Here is a 25742-nt window from a genome sequence, read left to right on the forward strand (position 1 = left end):
CTCCTTTAAGGTCGTTCTCCTTTACCATTCGTTTCTTCTAGTGCCAGTGAACAAAGCATATCTGTTGGCTTCTGTTAGTCTCATCAGTGCGTAGATGAGAATGTTTTACCTCTGTGAGTTCCAGTGTGCTTTATTAACAGTTAAAATTTCAGTTGTGGTCGTGTCGCAACAAATGATTCTCTCGTGGTTAAATTCCACACAAATTCCGCTGTGAGCTGATGTGCACTTACTGTATGAAATATGATTCTCTGAGTGGCAGTGTATATCACAGCTGCTGTTATACTTTACATATCAAACTAGAAGCAGAGAAGCTATCACCTCTGTTTTTGTGTACGGTCATAGTTACAAGGCAGCTTTCTTGGCAGTATTTGTCTGTGCTGTTTTGTTGTTAGCGTTAGTCACTTTTCCTTTTCCTTCTTGACTTGTTTAAAAATAGAATATATGCATAATTCTTCATTAGCCTAAGATTTTCTTTCTTTCCCTTTCTCTATAAATTATGGGGATTGTGCAAAACCAAGATAATCAAGTTTGTAGGTCTTCCTGGACTTCTGACTGAATCTTAGATGTCTCACTACTGTTCTTGAATGGGCCCTCTTGCAGGTTGACTGAAGTCCAGTAGTTTCTTAAATCTTTTTTCTGTTGATGTGGATTCCAGTTTTGTTCTTATGATGTTAATTTGCCTAAAGTAGAGTTGGAGACAACTTCTTTTTTTTTCAATTAAGAGCTAACAAAGCTCTGGAACTGCTTGTATGAAGTTACTTGAAGATGACAGCTGTAGGTATCAGTTTAGCTGGTCACTTAAGATGCGTACCCACCTCAGTATGCTAGATGCTGACACATATGAAAACTTGGTGGTGGAATAGCTAAAGACCAAGGTCGTTATATTAATGTAGGTGTCGAGCATGAGCTATGATTCAGATTTGGACGGTACAGAGAGCTACAACTTGGTACACTGAGCTTTATGAAGTACATATAGAAGAACCAGGGCAACCTTTCTGAACTTGAACTGGCAAATAAACACAAAAGAGTGGGGTACCTTCTTTTCTTCCTTCCTCATGTTTGTTTTTTTTTTTTTTAAATTCTGATTATGTATTAATTCTAAAAGCCCCTACCTTGAATTCCTTTCCTCTTTCAGTTTTAAGTGGGGAAGATCTTGCTAAATTCAGTAGTTTTTCAGGGGAAGGCAGAAGGTGAGGAAGGAGCGTGAAACTGCAGTTTCAGAGGCAGTCTCCACCCAAGCTTCTTGAAAATAGGAGTAGCTGCTAAAGGGAAGATCATGATCAAGAAAATCAATTGTTTGTGTGCTTGTATCACACATTCGCAAACTGAAGTCTGCGCATGGGATGATCAAGGCTATTTCGTGATGCAGCCACGCAGCAGTTTCTCATGGCTAAAGCTGTGGACAAAGCCAGTTAGATGCTGAGTGGAGTTGCCTTTTCCATGTTTATTTTAATAAATGTATCTGTAATAGATGTTGGTCGTAAGCATGCGAGACTGGCGTGAAAATTTGGAGATTGGAAGCCTGCATTATATAAACATTTTAGATTCTTTCTAATAACGTGCAAGGCTCTGCTATCTTTGACGCAGGGTGAAGAAACAAGTCAGGTGCTGACAGATGGCTTCAAGGTAGTCCATGATATTAATGAATAAGGAAGGAGCGAGATTTGTAAGGTTAGAACAGAACACCGGAAGGAGATACTTGTTTTGATCTTCTGTGTAATGTAGACTATAATGCTTACCTGAATTAACTTTTGTTTGAACTAGAGCGCTTCTTTTTCAGGAAAGCATTTAACTTTGAAACATTGGTAACAGTAGTGAATCAACTGAAACACTTGTTCCTTTATTCTGACTAGTGTCCTCACTTGGTATTTGCCTTATTTTGAGTGTGTAGCTTCACCTTCTTGCTATTAGCTTTTTTGTGACATGTGTGTGTTTATCTGCTAAAATGATATCGTCCTTGATCAAAAGTAAAATGGATTGGCTGGGGAGTGAGTTGCATAGCTTTGATTCAAATCCAGTGGTTTGTTTTATGGAAAGCAAGAACTGTAACAGTGCATTCCTGTTTCTGAGGAGTCTAAGATACTGCATTGTTCAAAGTCTTGCTCTTAAAAGAGAATCATTCCATGTTTTAGTTTTGTTACCATTAATATGCTGGTTATATCTGGCTTTACAGCTTGCTCTCAACATTTTATGTTTGATATGTCTCAAATGATCTGGGCCCAACAGAAATAAAATGTAAGAACGAAGCAGCATCTGGCCGAAGCTTGACCAAACATGAAAACCTACGTGCAAATTACTTAGAGGGGAAGCTATATGAAGCCTTTTATGTTGCTACCTTTCTCATTCTTGTACTGACTACCAATGCTTTGTTTACTTCTGTATCCATAGAGGTTGACCAAACATAAATTGTTTTAGGCTCTTGCAACGGTGATGCAAGAGCTAGTACTCTTACTAGTAGTAAGCTAGCCAGAAACTACAGCTGGCCCAGCAAGTAGCTTCCCATTTTTTGACGGGTAAAGAGCATATCATGCACGCATGCCATGTTGTTTCTTTTGTTCTGCTATCTGGATTCAATTTTGTTGTTAAAATACTTATTCCAACTGATGCATCATCGTGCTGAGCTGGCTTAAGCATGATTACTGAATATGTAAAAACATGAAGTTCCAAGACTTTGTGAAAAGCTGTGTTCAGTAATGCTTTTTAAGTTATGGATCCGCTCACGTATGTTTTTCTTCAGTAACCTGCAGGGACTGCTGATTACTTTTGTCCCTCTCCTACCTGTACTAGTAGTAGTGGGTAGTCAACAGGTAGTATGAGAAATGCTTGCAAGGACAAGGCAATAGTTACAAATGGCTTTTTCATTCCTTTTCTTAAACAAATTTTTAAGATAACTGTTTGCATGCAGTCAGTACAGAAGAAAATGGTATCTTGTCTTGGTCTTGCCTACCAGTGTTCTAATAGGAAAGGTTATGAGGAAAATATAATCTTAGAAAATGCATTGAGATAGAGTAATAAAATAACGTAAGGCATGCAGGCAATATAGTCCGTTTGTTTAAGGAAATACTGTATTTTGTCAGTAAATTATATGAAGTAATAATGTTTATATAGAGAGAGAGGAATATATTTTATGCATGTTTGTATGTATACACACATGCACATAAACACACACTGCAGGGTTTACTAAAGACCTATAAAATGTTGGTCGACCTTTTAAAAAAACACAAAAATAATTTTATAAATAGCCATATAATATTTGACATCTTGGACTGTGAAGAAAGATTGATACTAGAATCACATAAGTATTATAGGAAAGTACGGAAAAATACTGGACAAATACACACACATACTCATGCACGCACACGCAGAAATAACAAGAGACCATAATAATACATCCTTCAATGCTACATATTTTTGGATGTGTACCAGATACATACAGAAAGCTATCGTGTGAACATATTCTCCTGTGCCTCTCATTATGCAGGCAGTAATACTAAAAGCAGTCTAATCTGGGATCATCTTGTTTGTTTTATCACCACCTGTGAAAACAGCAAGCAAGATTTGAGAATGTTAAAGTGCAGTACTTCAGCAAAAAAACATCATTAAACTGATAGATGTTTAGGTTTGAAAATGTTCAAGAGAGGCTTCAGCTGGTTTTAGTTTCACCTTGTTTTCTTTTTTTTTTTTTTTTCTTTAGTATTATAGCATTGTACCAGTGAGGACTCTTAATTTCAAAGCTTCTTTGTTTGTCATTATTTTAATGCAACTGTAGTAGAGGTTGTAAGCGATAAGCTAGAGTTTCTTAAATGCTACCAAAACATTTGAGTTCACAAGTATTTATAGACCAATAATCAGTGACTATTGCGGCTGATATTTCTCATTTTCAGAGGTCCGGTTGACACTTAAGGTAGCCAAGTGGCTGTTTCAGCTATAATTACCAGGAACGAAACAATGAAACTTTTACTATTTTTGTAGTTTTACTGAGACATGAGGCATATACATGAGTTATTCTTTCATGTTGCCTACGCATTCAAGAAGGTGGTGTTAGTACCTGTTTATGTAGAAATCAAATTGAGGAAGCTTTATTTACAGCCATACCAACGCAGTTTTCTTTGAATCTGTGTTATTGCATAATTCAATATAACACTGTGTTTGTTGTTAGGTAGTGAGTTGTAGTTTCAGTTAACGCCAGCAGAGAATGTGGTTATTTAATGAAAGAAGGTCCAATATGTAATGAAGTGAAAGAAGCGATCTGGGATGCAAGTGCTGGACTAGGACTTAATGCTGTTGGTTCATAATTCTTACCTTCCTTCTAATGTATTTTACTAAATATATGTACACATGCATTTAATTTTGTTTTATAATATAGCTTGATTCTTGAACAAATAAGTTGTGCAAACAGAAAATTGAAGTCTGTAAAAACTGAACGCAGTTATTTCCTTCTCCATACTCAGCTCTTCCAGAAGCTGTAAAAGGCAGAGTGCCTTTTTAATGAAACCGTAAGCTCAGTATCTTCCAAAGCGCTGGGCTGGGCTCCAGCTTGGATGAGTTCTGCTAGACTTTTACAATGAAGTGTCTGCATCTTACCTTTGTAAGGATGGAGTTAATGGCCCTTCCATAAGAATTTGTAGCATCCTTGTAAATGTTGCAAAGCTCTTAATCTGAAATGTAGCTGTTATATGTCAAACCCAGGTAGAAAAGGCAAGCCTTGGAATATTTTTTCAAGATGTCTTCAGATATGGAAGAAAGGTCACAGTGAAACTTTTTTATTGATGTCTCCTAATGGATTTTCTGTGAGTGGCTTTTTTTTTGTTCTTAGTGTCCTAGGTGCAGCATATTTCCTGGATCTTGATCAGAAAACGGTATAATTTGAGAGCGTACGCACCGTTAAAAGTCAAGCAGTTTACTACTTACATGAAGGAAAAACAGATGGTAGCCCTGAAAAGCTGTAGACTAGCAGATGGAAACTGCCACACCCTCTGGTTAACTGACTGTTGCTGCTTTGGCTATACAAGCATGTTTATTATGAAGTATATTATTCAGCCTCTAAACTCCAAAAAGTAGGTCAGTTCTTCAACTGTTGACCTTCATCAAATGATGGTTTTTCGTTCTTTGTAGTGTACTCCATCTTTGTGGGGGTTTTTTGTTTGTTTGTTTGTTACAGATGATTAAAGGCAATCCATGTTACAGAGCCTCGCTTGTTTAGCGGCATAAAGACTTAATTTGCGTTATCGTGCCTCTCAGGCTGAGGGTATTGGAAAACCATGCCAATCCATCTAGTAGATTGCACTTGGATTGAATGCTTCAAGTGACTTTTTTGGTTATGTGTAGGAGTGAGTTTTATTTGATGAAACTTGTTGCTTTGAGTGTTCCTACAGCTTCTCTCAGCTATTCTGCTCTCAGTGGAAGCTGTCAGTCCCATACTCTTGAGTTGCTGGATGGCAAGTGTGATGAAATCTTGTCTTTACTTCTGTAAGTTCAAAGCATCCAAGCTGAAATTATTGAAGGGAAAGATGTGAGGTAAACGCACTTTACATTTCTATACAGGAGGAGGAAATGTATTGGGCAAGCAGACTTCTGCAATCTGTTTTGGGTTTTTTAATCCACTCTGCGGTTGACTCAGCTCTCGCTGACAGGCATAGGAAAGTCCTTTTATTCTGGGGACAGTTGTGTTTCCTGATAAATGTGTATTATGCAAATCCTTATCAAAGACTTCAAGGTAAGGGGAGCAATTTGCTGGAGCAATTTGTCCTTGTTATCCCAAAGTTGCCTATTGGGGCTTGCTGGCCTCTAACCTGTCTCCTTCTCATATGAAGGAATATTTAACAGGGCAAGCTCTCTCCTCAGAGAGTCTCAAAACGGATTATGTAGCAGATATCTTACGTTTCTGGTCGACTGGTAGCACTCTTTGGGAACCAGGCAGGCTTTATTCTCCCAGAACACAAGCAATTTCTTTCACCTGCTCCAGACCCATGCCAGTTACAGGAGAACTATTATTGTGAAGTAACCCCACTGACCCCTGAGCACCAGGCTTTGTGCTTCCTTGCGAGGTCAGAGAAAAGGTTTGGGAGAACAGTAGTCAGTAATTGTTCACATGTTGCAGTTGAAATGCCTTATTCCTGTCACCCTTAGCAGATAACAGTTTATCTGCAGAGGAGTACACTCATGCCTTTACTGGGAAAAGAAAAATGTTTACTCACAGTAATTGTCAGTTTTAAAAGATATTGTAGCTGATGTGAGCCACTCTACACTCCATTTCCACTTTTATTGATCCTTACTACCACAGACTTAAAATGTGTAGTGATTAGAAAGAGATTCATGCTTTATGCCTCCATACATGTTCTTGAGAAGGCAAGGCAGGGGCCTTGAATGGTACTGCTGTTTTGTTTTGTTTTTGCCTTGGGCGTCTAAAGTTTGTATTGTTGTTAACTGTAGTTTCTCAATTACAGTTTTTGAAGGGGAAGTAGCTGGGGGGTTAAAGAGACTGAAGGGAGGAAAGTTTCAAATAATTTTCATACCATTTATGAAATACTTGACGAAATCCTTCTGTTGCGGTAACCTCCTTGTGTTCAAGAAGCTTTGTTTATCCTAAAACAAAAATGGAATCACTGTGCTTTATGTTACTCTACTGCTGTCCAAGTTCTTTCTTCCAAACAGGCTGTGATGTGCTAGAGTGTAAATAGCAAATTGTAACTGAGGATTCAAGGTATAGTAGTACTTACAGAATGTCTGTATAATTTTACTAATTGTATATATTTAATACATAGAATTTAGAAGATCATTCCCTGTGGCTGTAACATAAAGACACAGAAAAGTACAAGAAAAAGCAAAAAAGGTCGGGGAAGGGAAGCACGTTCTTGCTTGTGTAGTCCTGATAAGAGGAGTCTTTATTTCAGCTCTGTATTTAGGCAAGAGGGGCTTCCCTTGTGCTGGGGAGATGTATAAACCAGATTTTAAAGGCAAAGTTAGAAACTGATACTGTCAACAGGCAAGGTGGTGATACAGGAAAGCAGTATAGAGATGGAAGTGTAGCATGTTCTGTTTCACTTGAAAAGGTTATGAGCTCTGTCTCCTGTAGAGGAATTAAAACCTAAAGAAATTGCAGTAATCCAGTTTTGAGAAGAAACATACATCCAGGCATTAGTTCGAACCCAATCAAGGGAGGAATGGTACTTCAGGGGTTCTGTTTGTTTTAATGTCTTGTGCAGGAAGTAGTACAGTATTTTGCTTTATACTTCCTTTGATACAGATTCACTAAGTGGAATCACCTGGAGCCATTTGTAGCTGAGTATTTGGATGTGTCCTTGACTATATCTTTACCTGCATGTATTTCGTTTTCTTTTTTGTTTGAAGAAATGCAGCTTTGCTGCATATACTACTGGAGCATGCACTGATTTTTCAGTGTTTTTAACAAATGTCAAAAAAGTTAAAGGTACTTAAATGCCCCTAAACAGATCAATAATTTAGGTACCAAATAGATTGAATTAGAAACTTATACTTTGTCTTTAGCTGTTAGATGTAAATGGATTGACTTGTAATTCCTAGAAACATTTGAGATTTGGTGGGAGGGGGTTTAAACATTCAAAGAAAGCTTAGTGGTTTTTCATTTAAAAAATAACGCATTCTTTAAAGAGCATTATAATATTTGTGCTTAAGTCAGACATTTGAGCTGGGTGATCCAATTCAAATAATTTCTGCAGTCTGTCTTAGCCTAACTCTGTATAGCATCTGTGTAGGGTTTTCTATGCGCAGAGATTTCAAAGGACTATGCACAAGGTCAGTTTGGTCCTCTTAACAACTCTAGTAAATAAGTTGTCATTAAACATAATCCTGCCACATTCTCTACCTTGAAGTCTGGGAAGTAATCACTTATGGTATGTTAAAATACTTTCTCCAGTTAAGCTAAAATTTGTAGAAATACAAATATCTCATGTAGTACTTAGAGTAGTTGCTGTTTTGCGTAGCTACTAATATGTTGCTTAGTAACTTGATTTCCAAAATAGATGTTAGTTTTTTTTGTTCTTTTCTGGGAACCAGGAATAAATAACATCTGCAACAGCATGTAGCTATCAGGTAATCTGAAGTTTTTGTGTTGATCTCTGTAGCTAGCATCAGCAACATGAGTACCACCACTGCCCAGTTTTTCTTTGCCCTAGAAAGAAAAAGTCCAATTTCTTGGACTACTTTTCTTTTTCTTTTCCTTTTTTTCCCCCCTCCCTTTGCCCCCCCTCCCCCCTGCAATTGTCTGACTTGCCTGACAGGAAATTTTCTAATTGCCGGAACAGCTGGTCACAGCAGAAATGCTAGGGTTGGTCTTCCCTGCTAGACTTATCGCTCAGTCAGAAAATCTAAACATCATGGTTTCTTAGTCATGTTTAAGTTTCTGGGTCTACGTGTCCGTTCTGTTCAGGTGAGCTTAGTTTCTTATTTAAAAGGATACGGGAAAATTTCATTATAGTACAAGTAGGGATTAAACTTTTAATTTTTAAGCAATTTTAGTCTTTAGTGCTTTGTAAACAGTGCTATTTGAATGCAAAATATTTTAGTTTTACTAAAAAACCTTCATATGTTCTGTTGACATTATCCTGAAGCTTCTAAAATGATGGATAATTTGACCTTATTGAAATTTTTTTTACTGTCTCTGAAAATGCTGTAAAACTTACTAGTATTGTATTTTCTCCAAAAATATATTTGAGTGTAGCTACTTTTCAAGTCTTCTAGCTGCTAGTCTGGTTTAATTAAAAAAAAAGAAAAAATAATGTTTAGTGGGTTTTTTAATAGTTATGTTTCTATATAGTACTTTAAATGGTAAAATATGATTATTTGTGGAGTGACAGTAGAAAGAACTCAGGCTCATATCTTAAATTTACTTCTGAATACAGTATTAAGAATAGTAAGGGTTTTACTTGTGTTATAGTTATGACTAAATCACTTTAGAGTTGAAATTTTCATAACAGATATTTAATCTGTACAGTTTGTCTCATTGTTAAGCATATGTTTATATAAAAATGTTAAGTTTATCCTTAGCACTGAGCTATTTAACAATATATGTAAATGTGCATTGTAATGGGGCGTTTTATCTGTGAAACTCAAATGAATTTTCATGTTTCTCTTCCTTTAAGTCTGCAAATACTTCCCGGTGCAAAAAATTTCTTGCATGCTCTATTATACTGCCCTGACATCTTAAGTGATGTAGGTCTACTGATTTGTAAATAAAAGGGATGGTAACTTAACACTTGTTAGCCTACATACTGGCTCAAACTTTGCAATACGTGTTAAAAACTGAAATTAAATCCACTTGCTGTAACTGAAACACTAAAACAGGACCTGCATGTAGGACAACATAACATAGGATAAAGTATATACAGGTTTTTCTGTAAACTCTGTAAAATTAACAGCTATGAAACTCAGAATCCTGAAAGATAGTTATTTTCCACAGGCAAGGTAAGCAGTATTTCTTAGACATGAGCAAAAAATGACATTATCTTTTATAGCAGCTTTCCTGTATTATCTTTAATGTTTTGCTGAGTTTAAAATGCTAGACAGTACAGTTTATAGCTATGACCAATCTAGGGGTTTTCAGGCGGCATGGATTTTAGAGTATTATTGAAATAAAATGAAACTTATAGTTTTCATAGACTAGTACTAAATATATTCATTTTTTTAAATAGTTGGTTTTTTAACTTTGAAATGTTTTTATATTGCAATGCTCTTAAGTACCAGTGCTTACGAAGTAGGAGAAAAACTCTTACCAAGGTTACTGGGAAGTGCAAATTCCATCCTATGAGTGTTTTTTTTCCAATGCTGACATGCACAGTCTAGTTCATGAGATAATTCCGTGGTGTTTGATAAAAAGAGAATTGCATTACAAAACTGTTTTTAATTTTTAGTGACAGACACCGAGCTTTTAAAATGATTGCAGGAATTCCTCAGCTTTACAGCTACCTGCTAAACAACTTACCACTCCCAGTTGCTTTGGGAAGGAAAGTAAACTCCCCACTCCTCTGTCCTGGCCTTCGTATTTAATTCTGAAGATACTTTTCCTCCTCAGAATGAGCTTTCCCAGACTGGCCAGTGACATTTATCCAAAGGGCCTCATCTATCCATTGATTCAGTGCTCTGGGACAGGACTAGTTCTTCAAAATCCCTTCAAAATCGGTTGCCTCATCTGTAACACCTCCAAAAGGACAGGAGGAGTTCACAGTAACCAAGGCTGCAGTCGTCGTTATATGAGTGAGCTGGCTACCTGGGACAGACATGGACATGGACGTCCGCCTAGGTCTCGAAGCTGTTGGGCTACACTAGAAAGCCAGGAGTGGAAAAGAGCAGAAGGCATGCAGAGTGAATACATAAATGCAGTGCTTCCTTTTGGTTATTGCTACACACTGTTTTATTTTGGAGATTTAACAGTGTAAGAATAAAATAAAATTGAAATTAAACACTTGCAAATAGTTTGCTTTTAGAAAATTTTACCTTCTGTCAGGTAAAACAGTAAGGTGCCATCTGTAACAAATAATTTGATGTCAGTTAAAATGAGATTTTTCTAATATTTTGAAAGTGTGACTTTCCAGTCTTTTTCAAAATAAACAGTCAAATTGTGAAAATCTATATTTCTATCTTTGAATATTCATGTTAACTAGAATTTACTTCTACTTTGTTCTTGCTTCTCTTGGGTATTAGTGTGGAACAGAGAACGTATACAGAATATCCTTAAGTCAGTTTGACTTACTTTTAAGCATTGCATGGTTTTGACTTTTGTTTTGTTAGAATAATTACTCCTTCAAAAGCATCAGTTTTAACCAGCTTTTAGAACAATAGTACAAGCGTTTAAGTAATCATCAGTTCTGTCAAGTGACTGAAATTGAATGCTAATCACAGATATTTATTAGAAATGCTTTTATTCCATGTTTTCAGTAACATTGCTCTTAGAAGTTATGGGAGACTGAAATATTTGTAGGACATTAAATTCAAATCTGCCTTTCAAAGAAGGGTAGGAGTTATGATGATTCTGGAGGTAGCACTATATAGAATGTGAGTGAGGTTTTCAAAATCATCTAAGTGGTGCGCTCCTCCCCATTCTTTTAACTCTCATTTTTACCTCGATAAAGATATCCTTATGGCCTAGCAGAAAAGGTGAAAATAAAGGATTTTCAGTTTGTAGGCCCCTTTTTACCTCAGAAGGCATAAATCATAAAGCCTTTATTTTTTTTCAGGTAACACTGAAAATTCGTCCTACATTCATAGCAAGTTAGAAAAGTAAATGCATCTATGAGACTTCCTGACTTAAGGGAGGGGAGGAAAAGGAAATTATGTATATGAGCAGGAGAGCTGTGCCAACACTGAGTCATCTGTTTAAAATCACTTGATATCATCGAGTAAGCTTACTGTCCTGAACAGCGTACCCAAACCTAACTGCCGTAACTACAGCTGCAAGGTTTAATATCATTGAAATCATTCCTTAAATACCAAGTACTTGATTATAGGAATCAACATTCTTTCATATGTGACAGTCAGAAAAATGTATTGTCACCTATAATAGTGCCCAACTCAACTGTGAGAGGTACAATGAAGGCTAACAATGTAATAGAAGGAAACTTGTAGCAGTGGTTGGTGCGGTGTTAAGTCACTTGCCAGGGAATCCATTTTTCTTTTCATCCCTATCTTCGCTTGTATTGAATGTACCTATGACTTAAAAAAAAATTCATCTCTCTAGAGGAAGTAAAACCTTCCTGAGAGATTGAGAAGGGTGAAAGCAAAGCTGCTGCTTCCGTAGCAAAATCGGAAAAATCTATGTACTAATGAAGCTAATACTTCAAATGAAAGCTGAAATACCAGTGTTGAAAATTCAGTTTGCAGTGATTGGGATCCCATGGTGAACTGATCTAACCTAAATAGTATGCTTTAATATAGGTAAGTGCTAAATTGTGTACTAGGAACAAAGAATATTGCACAAGTCTGGGGGGATTTACATTATTTTGGAAAGCAGTCGTTGAGAAATGGTTTTTTATTTATGACATTCATCTGAATACAACCTCATGATCAGTGCATTTGCAACTGCAATTTTTGCAGGTCAAAGTAGGAAGATTTCTGGCTAGAAGTAGTATGGTACTGTTGCTCTATATGTAGCATAAAACATGTCCTTCATTATTGTATCTAATTCTGATGCAAGGAAAATAATATTCCAAAATAATATTGAGAATAAAAAGTGGTTCAGAGACAACCTTACAGGACCAGGAGCTAGAAAGTTGCTTGACAGTGAAAACTGAAGAATCTTTTAAGGGTAAAGTTAAATAGTAACTAAGTATGTAAGTAGCTATACATAAAAGATTCTGATTGCACTCTCTTAGCTCTAAGTTAAAAGTCCAGGACAGAATTAAGAGTTAAAGGTGAAACTTGAGTATGTCAGTTTTCAATTTAAGTTTTTCAGTAGTTACCTAACCTGACTTGGATGTTCTGGATTCTCTTTCACTTAATTTTTTTTATAAAGAACAGATGTCTTTCTGATGAATTCTCTTTTAAAAGTATAGAGGTTTAAGAGGGCTATTGGAGGAATGATATGAAAATGTGGTTGTTATGCAGAATGGCAGATAAGCTTGTTTTAATGGTTTCTTGAGATTAAAATGTGTTAATCTGTTTTTCAGTGTAGTTGTTTACATTAATATGAACCTCATTTTGATTGGTTTGGTCAGCACATCAGCAGTGCTTGCTATCCAGGTAGAACTGGATACAGGACCTATCTAAGGACTTTTTGGTATATGTTGAATTTCTTCCCCTCTGGGGGTTTTGATGAACCTGTGTATGTATAACTATCACAGAATCCCAGAATGGTTGAGGTTGGAAGGGACTTCTGGAGATTATCTGGTCCAACCCCCCTGCTCAACCAGGGTCCTCTAGAGCACATTGCCCAGGATCACGTCCAGGTGCGTTTTGAATATCTCCAGCAAAGGAGGCTCCACAGTCTCTCTGGGCAACCTGTTCCAGTGTTCAGTCACCCTCAGAACACACGGAGAAGAGTCTGGCCCCATCCTCTTGACACCCTCCCTTCAGATGTTTATATACATTGATGAGATCCCCTCTCAGTCTTGTCTTTTCTTCTCCAAGCTAGATAGTCCCAGCTCTCTCAGCCTTTCTTCACAGGAGAGATGCTCCAGTCCCCTCATCATCTTGGTAGCCCTCTGCTGGACTCTCTCCAGTAGCCATGTCTCTCCTGTACTGGGGAGCCCAGAATTGGACACAGCACTCCAGGTGAGGCCTCCCCAGGGCTGAGGAGAGGGGCAGGATCCCCTCCCTCCACCTGCTGGCAACACTCTGCCTAATGCACCCCAGGAGATCATTGGCCTTCTTGGCCACAAGGCCACATTGCGGCCTCATGCTTAACTTGTCCACCAGGACTCCCGGGTCCTTCTCTGCAGAGCTGACTTTCCAGCCGGTCAACCCCCAGCCTGTCCTGGTGCATTGGGGTTCTTCCTCCCCAGGTGCAGGACCCTGCACTTGCCTTTGTTGAACTTCAGGAGAGTCCTCTCCACCCAATTCTCCAGCCTGTCCAGGTCTCTCTGAAGGACAGCACAGCCCTCTGGTGTGTCAGCCACTCCTCCCCAGTTTAGTAGCATCAGCAAACTTGCTGAGGGTGCCCTCTGTCCCTTCCTCCAGGTCACTGATGAATATATTGAACAAGACTGGACCCAGTATTGACTATACAGGCCTCCAACTAGACTTTGTGCCACTGATCACAACCCCCTGAGCCCTGCCACTCAGCCAGGCTGAGTATTTTACCCTTTTTCCTTTTTTGTCATTTTTTCCATAATTTCAAATATCCATCTCTGTTAGAAACAGGAGGTGCTATGTGGCCTTTTACTTTCACTCACCACAAAAGCTTTATTCATATGTTACAGATTTGCTCTTGCATTTCTCAGTATGTTTCTTATAGTCGGCAAGCATGCAGAGGGAGAATTCTTTGATCGATGCTTAGTTGTCTGTCAACTAAAATTCACTGCAGTTCCCAGGGAGGTTTCACCTATCTCTAGTATTGGTTTCCTGACAAAACAAATACATGACCTTGTTTTGCAGTCATTTTTTGGTCCTGTTTATTAATGGAATATGGATGGTGATTGTTATCCTTAATATTCCCTTCCTGATGAGTAGTTTTGGTCGTAATCTTTATGGGGACTTTAGGGACTCATGGTGATATAGTTATTCAGTTTATATCTTATAAGAACTTCTTGGATTTTTCTAAATGCGTGTCTGAACCCTTTTAAAAGAAATCTTTCTCCAAAGTCTATTTCTGAATTTGTTAGAAGCTTTCTGTTGAATTTCGGATATGGTGAAGGAAGCATTAATTTTGTTTAGCCTTTAAATGTTACGTTTTTCCCCTCTTTGTTGCCAACTAGAATACTTATTCTCCACAATAACAGACATTAAAAATGTAATGCCAGTTCTTTTTGATTGCCTTTCTATACTTCAACTGATTGATTGCAGTTTAATTTCAGTGAAACTGACATCAGGGACAATGTCTTTCTGGTCAGGGTGGACATAGTTTATTTTAAGATGTCATATTCTATTTGACCTGAATGCTTTGAGTGTCTTAAGCTCCAAGTGCTTCCTGTATTCTCTTATCCTTTTCAGATTTATGTCACTTAATGACTTTACACCTGTTAAATGTCCCTACATTTACACACGTGACAATTTAAACATACTGTTCTGTTATTATTATTGCTATAAGACTTTAAGTTAGCTGCTTCTCTTTCTCTTTAGTAATATATCGGAATTTTATATTGAGGAATGTATGCTCAGATCTGTGTTACTCGTTGTGAGGTGGATGAACTAAATGTGTTTTAATGACTATGTTCTATCTAAAATATACTAATAGAAGAGTTAAGGGCTCAGTCCTTACTGTTATTCACACAACTTTTGAGTATCCAGAAAAGGTGTTTTTCCAGGGATAGCTTTCCTAAGTGCTATTTCAGTTATGGAATGCTCACTTATCTTTACCTTTTTAAAATTAACTCACTTCTGATTCTTACATATCTCCGAGAGTAAGGAAACTTTTCTGCTACATTTGCAGTTTCCGTCCCAGTGTTCCTGGGACAAGTGCCTTGTCGTTGTGTATGTCCTGCTACTTTCTTAATATACATAAGGGTTAATCCCAGACTCCAGAATTCTGTCTTGGACCTTTTTTCTCTCACCACTGTCAAATCATTTTGAGCTTAATTCCTTTTGTAAGGCATCTGGAGTGAAGAACCTGGAATCAAGAGACATGGGCTATGTGTTCTTTCTGCTGTTACATTAATTACGGAAAAAAATCAACCTCTAAAAATGTCAGAGTTACTGGGAGCAATAATGAAAGTGAAAAGTATAAGCCTGTAAGAACAGTAGGAATAGCATCATCCACAATACTGTCAGCTCTCAGCACTTCAGAGCCTGGTGCACCAGCAACAGACCTGCTTAATTTCTTTTAATTTCTTTCCCTGAGAGCATACCTTTCAGAAAAAAGGTCTGCAGATAGACTAAGCTGTGTAAGACAAGCAGAGAGTTTTCCTTGCTTCGTTACCGCTGAGAAACGTTTAAGCAGCTGACTCTTCTCTTTCTACTGCCTTTAGGGTTTGAAGTCCAGTTTCATATTAATACATAAGCTAGTAGTTATTCCTGTAATAAGACCACACAAACAAAACCAAGTATTTTATGTTACAGTGGTAGCCTAGAATAAAAAGTGAATGTAAAGGAGTTTGATATAAATTCAAACTGTAGAACAGAAAGTACATACTTAGTGTTAAATATGCACCTAAAATGCAGATTTTTTTTCCAGCAATATAATTAGGCTGTTATTTTTATAACTTAAAAACTGTTAGTTTTTCACTGCTTGCTTAAAAGGTGTGTGTACATCCTTTTTCCTGACGAGTTCATGTTTCCTATTCCAATTTGCAGCTGAGTCCTGAAGAGAAAAATGAGTCACCTTTGCTGTTGATTGTTTTTTTTTTTAGCTTTTTTTTTTCTTTTGGATTTAATTTACCTGCAGAGCACTCCCCTGTCAGTTCAGTGTTCTTTTCCATACGTATATTCCTGGGCATAGACATAGGCTGTGAGGTGCACTACTAAGAGCTGACTTGCACTTAAAATACTGGCCAGAGTAGTTCCGAGTTGCATATTATGTCAATACAGGAAGCTATTCTAAAATAGTTATGTTTTAAATTCAGACCCAAACTTGTTTTCCATTGCCTTTTTCACTTCCCGTGTAGGCCAGTGTTGATTTAACACTATTATACTGTTAGGACACGTTAAGGAAACTTGGTGTAATGTTACCTTCTGTTTGTTTCCTTGTATTCTATATTTAGTTTCACAGTAGGGGAGGCCAGCAGCAATCACGTTAAGTTGACTAACACAACTTAATTTAAAAAAATAAGGCTTCTATCACACCTTTGCTTTTCAGTGTAAAGAAAGCCTCAAGAGATAGCTGTGTGGCTGGAAAAAAAGAAATTCCATGTCTTGGGACTTTCATTTAGAATTTGCTGCCGTATAAGCTTGAAAAGCTCCTTTTTATGCAACAATATGCTGTAGTTAAAACTGGAAGAAAGGGTCAGGGCCTTCCTTCCTTCCCTTCCATGCCTGCCTTCCCTTCCGTCCCTTGCATGCCTTCCTGCCCCTCCATCCCCTTTGTCCCTTCCATGCCTTCCTTCCATGCCTTCCATTCCCCATCCCTTCTTTCCCCTTCATCGCTTCCCCTTCCATCCCTCCAGGCCTCCCTTCCTTTTCTTCCTTCCATGCCTTCCTTCCTTCTCTTCTGTCCTTGCCTTCTCTTTTTTCTTTTTCCCCTCTTCCCTTTCCCCTTCCTCCTTTTTCCCTCCTTCTCTCCTCTCCCCCTCTTTTCTTTTCTTTTTTGTTTTTGCTTTTCTTTCTTCTTTCTTTTTTCATTTTCTGTTCTATTTGTTTTCTTTTTCTTTTTTCTTTCCCTTTTTCTTTTTTCTTTTCTTTTTTCTTTTGTCTTTGCTTTTCTCCTTTTTTCTTTTTTCTTTTCTCCTTTTTCTTTTTTCTTCTCTCTTCTCCCTTCTCTTTTCCTTCTCTTCTTTGTTCCCTTCTTTTCTTCCCTTCTTTTCCTCTTTTTTCTCTTCTTTCTCTTCTTCTTCTCTCTCCTCTCCTCTTTCTCTTCTTTCTCTTCACCTCCTCTTCTCTTCACCTCTTCAGCACTTCTCTTCTTTTCCATTTTCTTTCTGCCTTTTTCTTTCTTTCTTCTCTTCTTTCTTCTTGTCTGTTTCTTTTCTTTCATTCTTCTCTTTTTTCTTGTTTTTTTCATTTCTTATGTTTCTTTTTCTTTCTTCTTCTCTCGTCTTCCTCTCTCTCCTGTCTCTCCTTTCTCTACTTTCTTTTTTCTTCTTTTTACTTTTCCTTCTCTTCCCTCACTTCCTCTCATTGTTTCTTTTTTGTCTTCTTTGACGTCTTTTTTCTTTTGTCATCTTTATCATTTTTTGTCGTTTTTGTCCTTTCTTCCTTTCTTCTTTTTCTCTTTTTTCTTCTCTTCCATCTCTTCCTCTTTTTTTCTCATCTTTGTCGTCTTTGTCATTTTTGTCAACTTGGCATTTTGTGTGGCCTTTTTCCTTTCTTCTTTCCTTTTTTTTTCCTTCTCTTCCCTCTCTTCCTCTCTAGTTTTTGTCTTCTTTGCATTTCTTCTTTTTTTCTTCCTTTCTTCCTTTCTTCTTTTTTCTTCTCTTCCCTCTCTCCCACTCTTGTTGTTTGTCATCTTTGACATCTTTTTTGTCTTCTTTGTCTTCATCTTTTTTCTTTTCTTCCTTTCTTCCTTTTTCCTTTTCCTTTTTCTTCTCTTCCCACGCTTCCTCTCTTGTTTTGTCTTCTTTGTCGTCTTTGACATCTTTTTTGTCGTCTCCTTTGTCTTTTTTGTCTTTTATTCTTCCTTTCTTCTTGCTTTTTTCTTTTTTCTTCTCTCTCTTCCTCTCATTTTGTCATCTTTGTCTTCCTTATCCTTTTATGTCATTTTAGTCCTTTCTTCTTTCTTCCTTTCTTCTTCTTTTTTCTTTTTTCTTTTCTTCCCTGTCTTCCTCTCTTATTTTTTTCTTTTTTGTCATCTTTGACATCTTTTTTCTTTTTGTCTTGATATTTTTTGTCATCTTTTGTCTCCTTTCCTTTAATTCCTTTCTTTCTTTCTTCCTTTTTTCCTTTATGCCTTTTTTCTTTTTCTTCTCTTCCCTCTCTTTTTTGTCATCTTTGTCTTCTCTTTTTGTCTTCTTTTTCCTTTCTTCCTTTCTTTTTCTATTCTTCTCTCTCTTCATCTCATTTTTTGTCTTCTTTGTCATTTTTTCTTTGCCATTTTTTTCTTCTTTTTCCTTCCTTATTTCCTTCTTTTTTCTTTCTCTCTTCTCTTCCCTCTCTTCCTCTCTTGTTTTTTTCTCTTTTGTCTTCTTTGTCTTTGTTTTTTTTCTTTGTCGTTTTATCTTCCTTGTCTTTTTCCTTTATGACTTTCTTTTTTCTTTTCTTCTCTTCCCTCTCTTCCTCTCTTACTTTTTTCTCTTTTGTCTTCTTTAACATCTTTTTTCTTTTTTGTCCTTTTTTCTTTTCTTCCTTTTTTACTTTCTTCCTTTCTTCTTTTCTTTTTTCTTCTCTTCCCTCTCCTGTATTTTGTCGTCTTTGACATCTTGTCTTTTTCTTTGTCATTTTTGTCTTTTCTTCCTTTCTTCCTTTCTTTTTCCCCTTTTCTTCTCTTCCCTCTCTTCCTCTCTTGTTTTGTTCTCTTTTGTCTTCTTTGGCTTCTTTTTTTGTCCTTTTTCTTTTTTGTCTTTTCTTCCTTTTTTCCTTTCTTCCTTTCTTCTTTTCTTTTTTCTCCTCTTCCCTCTCTTCCTCTCTTGTTTTTATCTTGTCTTCTTGTTTCTTTTGTCCTTTTTGTCTTCTTTGTCTTTTCTTCCTTTCTTCCTTTTTTCTTTTTTTCTTCCCCCTCTTTCTATCTTGTTTTTTCTTTTTTGTCTTCGACTTCTTTTGTCGTCTTGGTCTTTTTCTTCGTTTCTTCCTTGCTTCTTTTTTCCTTTTTTCTTCTCTTCCCTCTCTTCCTCTCTTATTTTTTTTCTTTTTTGTCGTCTTGGTCATTTTTTTCTTTTTTGTGAACTTCGTCATTTTTTGTCTTTGTCTTTTTCATTTTTTGTTATTTTTATCTTCTTTTTTGTTGTTGTTGTCTTGTCTTTTCTGTCTTTTTTTCTCTTTGTCATTTTTTGTCATCTTTCTTCCTTTTTTCTTTTTTCTTTTTCTTCTCTTCCCTATCTTCCTTTTTTCTTTTTTGTCGTCTTTGACATTTTTCCTTTTTCTTTTTTATCCTTTTTGTCATTTTTTTGTCTTCTTTGTCTTCTTTTTTCTGTGTTCTTCTTTGTCGTCTCTGTCATTTTTTCTCATTTTTGTCTTTATCTTTTGTCTCCGTCTTTTTGTCTTCTGTGTCTTTTTTTCTTTGCCATTTTTTGTCTTCTTTTTTATTTTTATCCTTTCTTCCTTTCTCGTTTTTTCTTTTTTCTTCTCTTCCCTCTCTTCCTCATTTTCTCTTGTTTGTCTTCCATCTTCTTTGTCATTTTTTGTCTTTTTTCCTTTCTTTCTTTCTCCATTTCTTCCTTTCTTTTCTTCTTTTTCATTCTCCTCTTCCCTTTCTTCCTCCTTTTTGTCATCTCTGTCATTGTTTATCTTCATCTTTTGTGTTTTGTCTTCTTTTGTCTTTTTTATCTTCATTTTTTCTTTTCTTCTTTTTTCCTATTTTCTTCTCTGTCTTCCTCTCTTGTGTTTTTCTTTTGTCTTCTTTGACATCTTCATTCTTTTTTTGTCTTCTTTGATATCTTTTTTCTTTTTTACCTTCTTTTCATTTTTTATCTTGTCTTCTTTTTCTTTTCTTTGCCTTTGTCATTTTTTGTTCTTTGTCTTTTTTTGTCTTGACTTTTCTTCCTTTCTTATTCTTTTTTCTTCTCTTCCTTCTCTTCATCTCTTTTTTCTTTTTTCTTCGTCTTTTTTTATTTTTTGTCCTCTTTGTCATTTTTTGTCTTCTTTTTTCTGTTTTGTCTTGTCTTCTTTTTTCGTTCTATTTGCCTCTCCCCCTCTCCCCCTCTTCCCCTCTCCCCCCCCCCGCCTCATTTTCACAAGATTGCCTGAGAGCTAATAGATAAAACAGTTGACCAGGAATGGATCAAAGTACCCAAAGTCATATGTACTCAGCCACCTTTTCTACTGTGCTATTCCTCCCCTGGGTTTCACTAAGATTGTAATTAGCAGATTTTGTAGTGTGTAATCCACTTGATCACATGCTAATATAAAAGATAATAATGTGAAGGCCCACCAGAAAATAATTCCTTTGACGAGTAGGAGGTGTCAGTATTTTTTTTCAAGCTCTAAAGACTCAAGTTTGAGTGAGTAATAGTAGCATACATACCTTTTTTTCTCCTGAGAAAAAGGTTTCTGGCTGGATTCTGATACTAGGAGTAATATACATACACATGCATGCAAATTTTGGTCGTTTTACAACAGAAAATGGCACATGTCCTTAATTGTCTCACTAGTGTTAAAATACTCAAAAAAAAAAAAAAACTTACATTAAAGTATGGGGTTTTTTTCACATTTTGATTTTAAAAGTTGCTCGGATGTTCTGTGCTTTTCTTCCAAAGTATGCGTTTGAATTTTGTGTGTGCGTGCGTGTGTCGGGTGCTCAGGATTTGTTAGGTCTGGTTTGTTTGTAGTTTTGTTTGCTAAGAGGTTAGAATCTTGTGAAGGGAAGGTTTACCAAGGAGAAGCGTGCGTTTCAGCACAGAGGCATGTGCAGAGCAGCGGTGCGCTTAAACGTGGTACTGAATTGATCAATCATGCACCAACGGATACTTTCAGCCAAAATTCAGGCACAGAAATACTTGCTGAACACTGGAAAAATGTATAAATCAGCACTGCAGAAGCACAGATTTAGAATGCTGCTGTTTCTTCCCCACCGCTAACGTTAATTACTCTGTAGTTTACTGAATAAGGGTCTGAGAATGCTTCGCTAACCAAAGAAGGAAATTTAAATCTAAACTCTTTTCTTCACTGTAGGCTGTAAGAAGAACAGGAGGAGAGCGCACAAAAAGTTGAAATTGCATTTAGCTTGTTTGCGTTATGTTTTAATCAGTTAACTTACAGTCAGTGCTGTTTAGGTTGAATCGCAAGTAATGCCTCGATTATGGAATGCAGTCTTTGCCTTCCTTGCTTCACAGCTGCTGATAAGTTCTGTAATTCTTTCCCTGCACAGCAAGGAGCATTGATTTTTGAGAGGATTTTTAAATTTTGTTTAAAAATAACAATAGTAATAAAGTAAATATAGAATTAAGTGAAGAGCACAAAACACTGGAAGATCCACTGCACCTTAGAGCTTTCTGATGACTTTATTTTCTCACAAAAGGGGAATCGTAAAGACTGGCAGTTTCTACAGAGTAGACTCTCCTTGGGTTGAGTGGCAATGAGATTCTTCCCTCACCAGAGCTTTAGCTTTCTCAGTGGCAGGTGGAGAACTTGTTGGATTTTTTGCTTCATGGGTAAATGTCCAGAGCCCTAGGCTCTAGACCATTTTATAAAGGTGAATACCCACACTGCCTCGTCATCATCCTCATTCGAGTATTAAAAAAGAAGGTTTCCTAACAGAGCTCATCCTTTTGATACATACAAGGTGTGCTTTAAGAGGACTGGATCTTTCAAAATATTTAGACAAAGGTTTCCGGCAATGGGTTGTGAATCTGGAACTGAGGCTGCAAACCAAACAATGTGGGCCTGAGTAGCAAAGCTTGGGAACTGCTGCCTTGAAGGCAACTCTGCGTTATTGTCTGGATTCTAATGCGTACCTAAAAATTCAGCTCACGTAGTAACTAAACTAATACTGCCTTTTGTAACAGGTGTAATTTATTTTTTGTAAGTATCTTAATTCTGGGGATAGTATTGCTCAGTATTTTTATCTGCTCTTGGGAATATGTTGTTTAGATTCAGTGGCATTTGTATTTTTCATCCTATTGTGAATTTATAAGCATTTTAGGAAGGTACTTCACTGATCTATGCTTCATTTTTTTCCTCTGTCAGGAAGAAGGAACTATCAAAGAAATTGCAATAACTCATCATGTAAAGGAAGGACATGAGAAAGCAGACCCTTCACAGTTTGAACTTCTGAAAGTACTAGGGCAAGGATCCTTTGGAAAGGTTGGTGACTGAACTCCTTCCAGAGAAAGCATTCAGAAATCTACTATTGAATCGTATGAAGAGTGAATTATTTAAAAGGACTACAGTCTTGCATTCAAGCAAAGCTGCCAGTCAAAACTCTCTTAAATTAGCACTAAGTAGCTAATTTTACTGGATCTCTAAAAAGTAATTGATATGAAGTAAAAGGTATTCACTATTAATAAAGGATGAGTGTTATTTTTTCTATACTTTGTTAATCTTCTGTGTTTGAAGGGGCAGAGGTTGAGACATATTAAAATGCAGTCAACATAGTAAATGTAACTGAGATTTATTGAAAACCATAATCCCAGTTGCTAACTTGCAAATGGTGGGTTATTGACTCTACAGAAACTGTAGGAAGAATTCATTTTTGTAGTGAATTGTAATTGTAAAGAACAGATTTTGGACAATTTAGTCATTGCATTAAACTCGATATACTCCAGTGTTGTTATGCTGGGCATTATCTGTCATAATTTGGATAAGACAAAGATTATCTTGATTTTAGTGGGTAATGACCACACTGAGTTCTCTCTAACTGTACATGTACCTTTAGCTGTCCAAATCCAACTTAAAGCATTAATTTCATGTGGCAGAAATCATTGAGAGTCGATGGAATATGGCATGTAAGCCAACAGAGACTTGAAGACTATTTTCAGCCTTACATTAAAGTCCTAATCTTTGATATGGGAAAGATTAGAATAATGTCCAATCCTGTCTTTGTGATAGGAAGTTACTTGTATTATTGGAATAGCAGTTCAAATTAAGATTGGAAATCTGGATATTTAAAAACTGTAAAATTTTGCTCTCAATTTAGTAAGCATTTACTGAGAAGCCTGATCTCAGAGGTTCTTCGGTTCCTATGTTGTTTGATTTCATCTAGAATCATAGAAAAGTTTTTATTTGAAATCCTGCAAATCAGGACAAGTAAATCATTCCGGGTAAGGAACTATAAGCTAATAAACTTGTGATCACTTCAGGGTTTCTTCTGATTTTTCTTGATATTACTAAATTCAATGCTGCAATACTCCTGTTTAGTCAAGTTTTGGAAAAGCAAAAATAACTATCCATCTGACTCATAATATCAAAAAATGTACTACTTTTCCTTTATGCAAAAACAGGAATCCATTTTTTGTAATAATTTGGGAAGATCTCACTACTTCTCTTTAAAGTTAAAGAGACTACCTTGCACACTTTTCAAGGCCTCTTGGCGCTGTTCTGGTAATGCAAAGGAATGTTAACATAAATGCAAATTGTTTTTTAAAAAAAAGCAGATAAGGTTCATATAATAGAACACTTTTTCAGCCTTCTCCTTTACCACAATATCGCTAATGTTTTTTCTAAATAACCAAAAAACCTATGGCAGATATATTTTACTTTCCTCATTACTAAATCTAAAATTTGGCTCTACTGGAATTCATTTTGGATTAAGGATATTAAAATCAATCCCATTCAAGAAAACCTATTATCCTAGAGAAGGAAATGAAACTCATTTTACTGGAATCTGGTTTTACTTTATTGGTATATATAAAATTCAACCATAGCATATCAAAAAAGGTGTATTTTTGTGGCGTTAGAGGTTGGTTCACATAATTTTATAGGTTTTTTTATCACAATTTTACTGTGATTTAGTTCTTGAATTGCTTGTTTGAACTGAATTGTTTGACTTATGTTGATGTATATAGTTTTCTGATTTAGCTCTTACACATGCACAATTTTATATCTGACAATTGTTTTTATTGGCACTTTTGCTATATTTTGCTGTATTAAAATTATTAATTTTTGTAAGATGAAACTATGTAGAGATTCATGTTTCTGAGATTTATACTAATATTCTATATATTAATATTTAAAGGTTTTTTTAACAGAAGAAGATTAGGAAGTTGAATTTCATGTGTCAAGTAAATTTGTCTTTACCTTTTGAGAGAATTCAGATTCATCCTTTTATTCGCTGAAATCAATTATGTTGAATCAGAAATTGACAGATTGGCCTTGAGTGAACCTTTTAGTTTAAGAAATGAAGGGATGGTATGTAAAAATGCAAGGAAACCTCGTATTTGGGTTTTGTATGATCTAAAAATGCTGGTGATGAAAAAAGTAAATAGCAAAGTATAGTAATCTGACTTACCTTTATTTCGTTTTGCAAATTCCTTTTCAATGCAGGTATTTCTTGTCAAAAAAATCTCAGGATCAGATGCTAGACAGCTTTATGCAATGAAGGTATTAAAAAAGGCCACCTTGAAAGGTAAGCACTGTTCAGAGCAAAGAAAGTGGGAAATCATAGATATTATACTAACACTTAATCTTTACACAGTCTTTCCAAAAGATTGTATCTTAGAGCTTACTATTACCAAACAGTAAGTAGCAGAACGTACTGCTTTGTTATTGTAAACCCAGAAGAATTTAGTACTCAGAAATATTCATTCATAGGGTTATAGGGGAAAATAAATTCCCTTCTGTTTTAAGTCCTTTAGGTCCCTTTCATTGTTAGTAGCAGAATGATTTTTACTAAGGTAGCTGTGTTACCTCTGCTAGCTGACTTGCTCATGAGCAGTTAGCTGAAACTTAATATCCCTCCTTTTTTCATTTGCTGTATATCACTAAGGATACAGTTCCAGCCTTTTGCTCCGGTTAAATTTAGGTCATGATATTTACAAGGGCATTATATCAGCTATTTTATATAAAAGCTCTTAACACAAGAGTTTAACCTCTGTTGCATCAGAAGTATATTGTACATTTTCCCAGTACTTTGGCACTTGCTTTGGGTGTAAAATGCGTCTCATGAAAGTTTAAGTCAATCTTCTTATTTGCTTAAGCAAAAATGAATATTAAAATGAGTCCTTAAAATGTTCAGTTTCTTGGGTGTTTCAGTGGTATCAGTAACAAAATAAAAAGTTCACATCTGAGCAGTGTCAGTTCTGTCCTGTAGTTTTATCATAAGAAAAATGAAAAAAATATAATTTCAATTACAGATTAAAATGAAAGGGATCTTTCACACAGCAATCCTGTAACTGCAGTGTGTGTGTGTGTGTGTGTGTATTTTTTTTTTTTATACCCTTATTCTATACTTCCGTGTTTGAGACTATTTGTAATTCTTTTAAAGTAACTCATGGCTGCAGCTGAAATTGCAATGATAGTTTTGGGACCATTTCAAGAGCTTGTGGGCCATGTTATTGCTCTATCATACCGATTTGCAATTTTAACATGAGTTTTCATCTGAAAACATTCATAGTGACTAGTGAATGAAAACTGCATACTTGCACTGGACTGCAAACTCTGTTAAAATGTTGAACCTGAAGTTTTCCTGATTAAGAACTAGTGTCAAATATCTATCTCACGGATCTCATTTTGCCTCACTTCTATTTAAAACTATTGGAGTTTCTTGTATCTTGGTGTTTTGTGGAAGGTGTTATTCTCATTATATACTTTCTATTTTTTTGAAATTGGTTTCCATTTATTTAAAGTGCCTTGATATCCTCAATAGACTTTCATTCCCAAGCCTGTTAATAGCTAAGGGTCAAAGATCATTCAGCAATTGCTTCATAAGATGTTTG

At 36.2% G+C, this 25742-nt stretch overlaps 1 protein-coding gene across 2 annotated transcripts in view; it reads left to right on the top strand.

Annotated features, from left to right (window-relative positions):
• Positions 1-25742, top strand: part of RPS6KA3 (ribosomal protein S6 kinase A3) — a 78098-nt gene that overhangs the window by 13911 nt on the left and 38445 nt on the right. For both annotated transcript variants that reach the window (XM_068918160.1, XM_068918170.1), the window contains exons 3-4: positions 22057-22173; positions 24352-24433. In XM_068918160.1, coding sequence (XP_068774261.1) covers positions 22057-22173; positions 24352-24433 — 199 coding nt within the window. The remainder of the gene's footprint in view (positions 1-22056; positions 22174-24351; positions 24434-25742) is intronic.

This window comes from Struthio camelus, chromosome 1 (assembly GCF_040807025.1).
Source record: "Struthio camelus isolate bStrCam1 chromosome 1, bStrCam1.hap1, whole genome shotgun sequence".
NCBI classification, from domain to species: domain Eukaryota; kingdom Metazoa; phylum Chordata; class Aves; order Struthioniformes; family Struthionidae; genus Struthio; species Struthio camelus.